Genomic DNA, 6,000 nt, shown 5'->3' on the forward strand with positions numbered 1-6,000 from the left:
ATTCAATCTGAGTCTTTAAGGGTGAGGTGAGAGGTGGAAGAAGGAAATCAGGACGGGGGGTGGGAAAAGGACCACTTAAGCAATCAATTTCCATCCAAAATATTGTGTGGACCAAGCAATTTCAAGGTATCTATCCTTCCTTTTTCAGAGATCTGCCTTAAGTAACAAGAATGGCCAAAAGAGTTTGTGCTGCTGAGACCCTTTGGGGTTTATTGTGTCCATGCGTGTGTGTGTGTGTGTGTGTGTGTGTTTGTGTGTGTGTGTATTTTTCCATTCATTTGTTAAAATCATACTTTTCAGCAAGTGAAGGAATCCATCGCATGAGATATTTAAATATTCAAGATGTGAACTTGTCTTTCTGAAGGATATTTAAACAAAGTGAGGGAGCCAGGGACCCAAATCTACTCGATTCCTAGTCTCTTGAATCCTGTCCTACTTGACAGTAAATTGAAGGTAAACTTTGCCCTGAGCTGCCTGTCCCCTCCCTCCATCCTGTTGGTTGTGATTTCTGGGACCTCACCCGTTAATTCAGAGTCATCACTACCAAGAGGTGGAAAAGAGATCTCTGAGGTCATTTCTGCTCTGTTGCAGTGTTCAGAGTTGTCCCCGCTGACTATGTTTCCCATGTAAATAACCTATGTTATTAAGGTGCAAATTGCAACTTTTAAGTAATGATTGCTAATAGTCTAATGTTTACTGCCACACAAGGACATTCATGAAAACAAAATCTGCATTATTCATCTCCATATTAAATAAACAAAATAAATTGAGGGAGCTGTTCTTTCTTGCAAGACTCTCCTCAGATCTGGGTGATCAGAAAGCCTCTAAGAGTCAGCTAGAAGGAAACATCTAATTGCTTTGGGTGGGCAGGGGCAGAATCCTATAACTTACATATATATTAGATATGCACAAGATAAGCTCACAAAAGATTTTGTGTTCTATTGCAATTGGCTGTCATTAATATAAAAACAGTTCAGGATGGTGAAATAAAATATGTATTATATATGCGTGCGCACAGAGGCTGAGATAGGCTGTAGAAAATCAAGAGTTAGATTATAAGTCTACAATTTTAAATTTTTAACCACTCTGCATCCTGCAAAATGCAAACAAATCAAAACCCCGTTCTGTTTTATTTTACTTTCCTGCCATTTTCTCTATCTTCCTTGAAATGCATAGAAGGGAAAAATGCTGGTACTGAATCCCGCAATATTTTCAGGTAATAGTGGATGCATTTTAATGGTGAGTGAAATATCCATCCAAGGAAGCAAGCATGCACACACAACACAAACCCCTGGGGTACTGTAGGCTGCTTTCTCAACTTTTTTTTTCTTGCCCTAAGTAATAGTATGGTGGAATAGCATAGCTTAAGAAAGCCAGGAAGAATGACATTTCAGAGGGAAATATTCTGATTTAGCTATTTCCTTAAAGAGAATTGTCCCCTCACATCCCTTCCCCCTGAAGGGGGAGGAATATAACAAAGACTAAAATTCCTCATCACTTACAATATCATGCTGTTTATTCTGTTTAGATACCTGCTTTAGTAGAAAGTTCTGTAATTGATTCTTTGAAACATGGAACTTAAAATTAATAATACAAAGAAATCAAATTGCCTGGAACAGTTCTTGGGGAAAAAGCGCTCCGAGAGAGCCTCAGCTCTGATCCACTCACAGGCTTTTTCTATCTCCCATTATTCATTAATCAAGCTAGAAATCAAGCTTTCAACATCAGTCCTTGGGTGTAATTACTTACAGTTGTGCATTGTGTTTAATTCTAAGCAGTGATAAAAGTTAGTATGGCCATAATCTTAGAACCTACCTTCTCCCCTTCCCTGGATGTTAACTGGCTACAGAACCCCAAAGTGGCTAACTTTACTTGTGAATAACCACTTCAGCTGAAATAGAGTAGGGCATTGATAACCTTAGCTGAAAAGAAGAAACACTGCATGAAAAACTGTCTCCTCTATTAATATGTGAGCAAATAAATAAGGTAAGAGGGCCCTCACTGTGTACGAAATGAATTATCCTCTTTCAGCTTAAAAAGGGTTTCCCCTTCTGGTGAAAATAATAAGAATCGTACAAAACAAACATACAAAGACAGTAGGAATATAATAGGCCAGAAAACTGAAACTCTAGTTACAAGTTTCTAACACACACACACACACACACACACCCCAATAAACTAGCCAGCACCAACTGATACAGTTTAATGAAAAGGACCTAATTTAAATAATGTGATACAGTGTTATGTTACATACACCTGGATCCTTATCGATCAGAGGATAATTATAATCAAAGTCGAGCAATTCTGAGCAATGCACTTTTTGTAATGAACTTACTAAAGGAGACATGTCCAGTCATTCTGGTAATTTAAATTACTGCCTAGTTGTTGATAGTCTTTACCGGAACAACAAGGAAAAAAAAAAAGAGTAATTTTCAGGGCAGTATCACTTCTTGCTGGACGGTAGCCCAGGGTTCTCTTTCGGGACAACAATAAGGACGTTATCTCTATAATGTAGCTACACTTAAACTTATGTTGCCAGAACTAGATGCAGCAGGCTCACTCTTCCTGGGTCTCAAAGGCCATTGAACACATTCACAGGCTGTCAGATTGCAAAGCAGCCTAAGTTTTAGGAAATAAGTGAGTTAAATGCAGAAAGAGACAACTGTAGGAAAGAGACATTGTTTTCGAAAGAAGTAACTAGAGTTGAAAAAAGAAAACTTCACTGATGAGGCGGGTTCCAAATATATGCCTCACTAAAAATATTTTAATTATTTTGCTTTTAGGGGAACGATCAGAAAATATGTGAATCCACACTTTATCAATATTTCTGCATGCCACTCGAACCAACTTACAAACAGTTAGGGAAGCAATTCTGTGGTTAGAAGGAATGATAACTGTGGATATTTCGAAACACATATATTGCCATTTGGACCCGAATCAGGGGAGGAAGGAGGATGAGCTTGGTGGTTCAACACATTCAGACAAGGGATGCTCACTCTCCTCAGATTCCTAACTAACTTTGGATTTGTTCTAAGGGTGACTTTGCAAAGTTTATGAAAGTGTTTCACCAAACTTCTCCCCATGTTTTGCTAGAGGTGGAACAGAATGAAATGTGGAGGTGGGTCTGCAGAAGGCCGGCCTTACCTAATGTTGCCTAAATCAAGAGGGCAAAGACAGAGAGAGAGGAAAAAACAACTAAACGTAAGCTTTTTGCAAAAGCCCTGATTCGACTAAAGGACACAAAGAAATAAAAACGCCCACATTAAAAGCCAAACAAGATAATAATTGTGCATGTCTGGCTCTGAATATAGAGGGCAAGGTTTGCGTCACTGGCACTCTGAGTTACCATGGTGAGTGATTTATTGATATATATCAAGAATGAATAGATCAAAGGCAGCGAGATGACAGGTGATCAATCAAATGTCAAATCAAAACTAGCAATCAAGTGGAAAGCTGATTTTTCAGTGGGTGGGTCTGGCAGAAGAAAAATGAACTTTCATATTACACTTCCGAGAAACAAAACCCCAGCATACTATTAAAAAAGCAATTAAGCAACTCCCCCCCCCAAAAAAAAACAACCTTAGAAAGTCTATTGTACTGATCCATTAATCAGTCTATTAACTGATCCATTTTTGGGGGGACAGTAAGGATTCAGATGGATAGTTCTTACAGTACGAATCATTTCACAAAGTTTGCAACTCTCTAGGCAAAGAAAATTCAGAGCTGTTTAAATTTCTATGGGGAATTTCCCCCTCACAACCCCTCTTGCTTTTTTTGAGAGTAGGGAAATTGTTAATTAGATTTCCAAATATGGGTCCTTTCAGAAAATATATGCAAAGATCCATCCATTTCCTGGGGGCATTTTGTCCACCTTGGTGATCAACGCTAAACTCCTATTGCTCGCCCCAAAGCCTGCCTGCAGCCCGAGTGTCGGGTATGCCTCACACTTCAGCGCCCCAAGCCCCAGTGAGAGGAGACGCTGTCCCTGGAGGCCAGAAGCCACTGGCACTGACCACGCAGAGGGATGCAGGGGTGGAGGTGCTGTCTCCCTACTCCGCACCCCAAATCCTCAATCCGACTTTGGCCCGAGAGGCAAGAAACCGACTGGGAGAAAGTTAGGGGTGGGGTAGAGGGTGGAGGAAAGAAAGTTTAAGGAGGAAAGGCTTGGTGGGATAGCTCCCCCCAACCCAACTGGAGCTTAGAAGGGGAGGATTTGGGAGACCAGAGAAGGCGAGAGAGGACGGGGTTATTAGAGGGGCATCCGGCGCAAACTCCCCCGAAAAGCTTAAGTGGGTGGTGCCCCCGGGCACCCAGGGGCAAGGAGGGCGGTCGAGGAGCTCGGCGCACAGGGCAGCCCGGGCTGGGCAGCCCCAGAAGCGGAGCCGTTTCTCTTACCTGCCGCCCGCTTGGGTGCCTGCTGTTTTCTCCTCGGCATCCTCTACTTCGCTCCAGTCCCACTTCTGGCGCCCCAGCCCCGAGCCGCGCGCCGGGGCCCGCTGTCTCTCTGGCCTCTCTGGGTCTCCTCCGCCTCTTGCCCGGTGGCTCCTAGGACGTCACTCGGCCTCTGTCCCCCTGACGATCCCCCCTGCAACTCCTCCACCACGGGCCAGAGACCCCCCTCTCTGGGTGGCAGACACGGGTGGCTTGCGCCGGCTGCTTTGAAGTAGAGGTTGGTTCTGCCTTGTTTGTTTGTTTGTTTGTTTTGGATTTTTTTTTTCCTCTCTCTTTTTTGTTTTTGCTTTTGGATTTTTTTTTTTGTTTTTGCGTTTTTTTTGGTGACTGTTGAGACACTTGATTTCTTTATTAAACATCCAAGACCGGGTTCGGATGGAAGGGACGAGGGGCGCACACGCGCCACACGCACACTCGCGCGTAAAGATAAGGAAAAAAAAAAAAAAAGGCAATCCTGGGAAGGTAGTGGGTTTCTTCTTCTTTTTCTTCTTCTTCCTTCTCCTCTTTCCCTCCTCCTCCTCCTCCTCCACCTCCTCCTCCACCTCCTCCTTCTTCTCTTCCTCCTCCTCCTCCTCCTCGCCGATCTCTATGGCGGATTCGTGCCGGGGGGGAGAGCGATCACTCACTGTAGGTTTGTGGCTGCTGTCAGATCCCCGTCTGTGAGTGATATGCGAGAGGACAGGAGCGGGTTTTGGAAAGACAGAAAATCTGGAATTCACTCACTCACACACACACACAGACACACACACAGACACACTCACACACGCACTCACACGCGCACGCACCCCCGCTTCCTCGCACACACACACTCACACCCCCCACATATGCACACACACACAAACACACACACACACCCTCGCACACACACACAAGACAGGGCGAGGCGATGCCAGCAAACATCGATCCCGCTGAACAAACTGAACATTAACAAACTCCTCCTCCTCCTCCTCTCCCCGCGACCTGATGACAGGGAGAAATTTACTCCCCAGCCGCAGAGCGCCAGGCAGCGGGAGCCTATTAAAGGGACAGCGTCCCGCCGGGGAGAGGGGCTGGGGGCGGGGGCCCGGGCGCGACGGCCCAGGCCCCTCCGTGCGCCCTCTCCGCCGGGGCGAGGGCGTGCCCACCGGGCGCGGGGACACCCCTCCGGGAGGAGGAAGGGGCGGGGGCGGGGGGAAAGGAGGTGAGGAGGGAAGGGGTGCGGGAGGAAAGGAGGCAGGGTGATGATGGCTGAACTCTGAAGCTGGGAGGCTGTGGAGGGAGATTCAGGGGGCCAGGTTGGCTGACCAGCAGGGACCATGCCCAATATTAGGAGAGGGAGAACTTAGATTTGTTCGGGGCGGGGAAGGGGGAGGGGACCTTATCCAGTGAGGATCTCCATCCTCTAAGTCTTAACCTGCCCCCCAAAATGTCCTCCCCACGCCCCCCTCAATTTAGTGCCCCTGTCCCTCCCACCTTCTCGCTAATCAGTGGCTGGTCACAAAAACAAAAATCTCCCTCCTGCCTACTTTAAGGTCTAATCACATACTCCTCTTTTTGTTTCCTCTGAAG

At 45.7% G+C, this 6,000-nt stretch overlaps 1 protein-coding gene across 2 annotated transcripts in view; it reads right to left on the reverse strand.

Annotated features, from left to right (window-relative positions):
• Positions 1-5,444, reverse strand: part of TSHZ2 (teashirt zinc finger homeobox 2) — a 506,843-nt gene extending 501,399 nt beyond the window's left edge. For both annotated transcript variants that reach the window (XM_037982634.2, XM_037982635.2), the window contains exon 1: positions 4,396-5,444. In XM_037982634.2, the coding sequence (XP_037838562.2) occupies positions 4,396-4,435 (40 nt within the window). In that variant the 5' untranslated portion in view covers positions 4,436-5,444. The remainder of the gene's footprint in view (positions 1-4,395) is intronic.
• Between the last annotated feature and the right edge of the window lie 556 nt (positions 5,445-6,000).

The sequence above is a fragment of the Chlorocebus sabaeus genome, chromosome 2 (assembly GCF_047675955.1).
Source record: "Chlorocebus sabaeus isolate Y175 chromosome 2, mChlSab1.0.hap1, whole genome shotgun sequence".
NCBI lineage: Eukaryota > Metazoa > Chordata > Mammalia > Primates > Cercopithecidae > Chlorocebus > Chlorocebus sabaeus.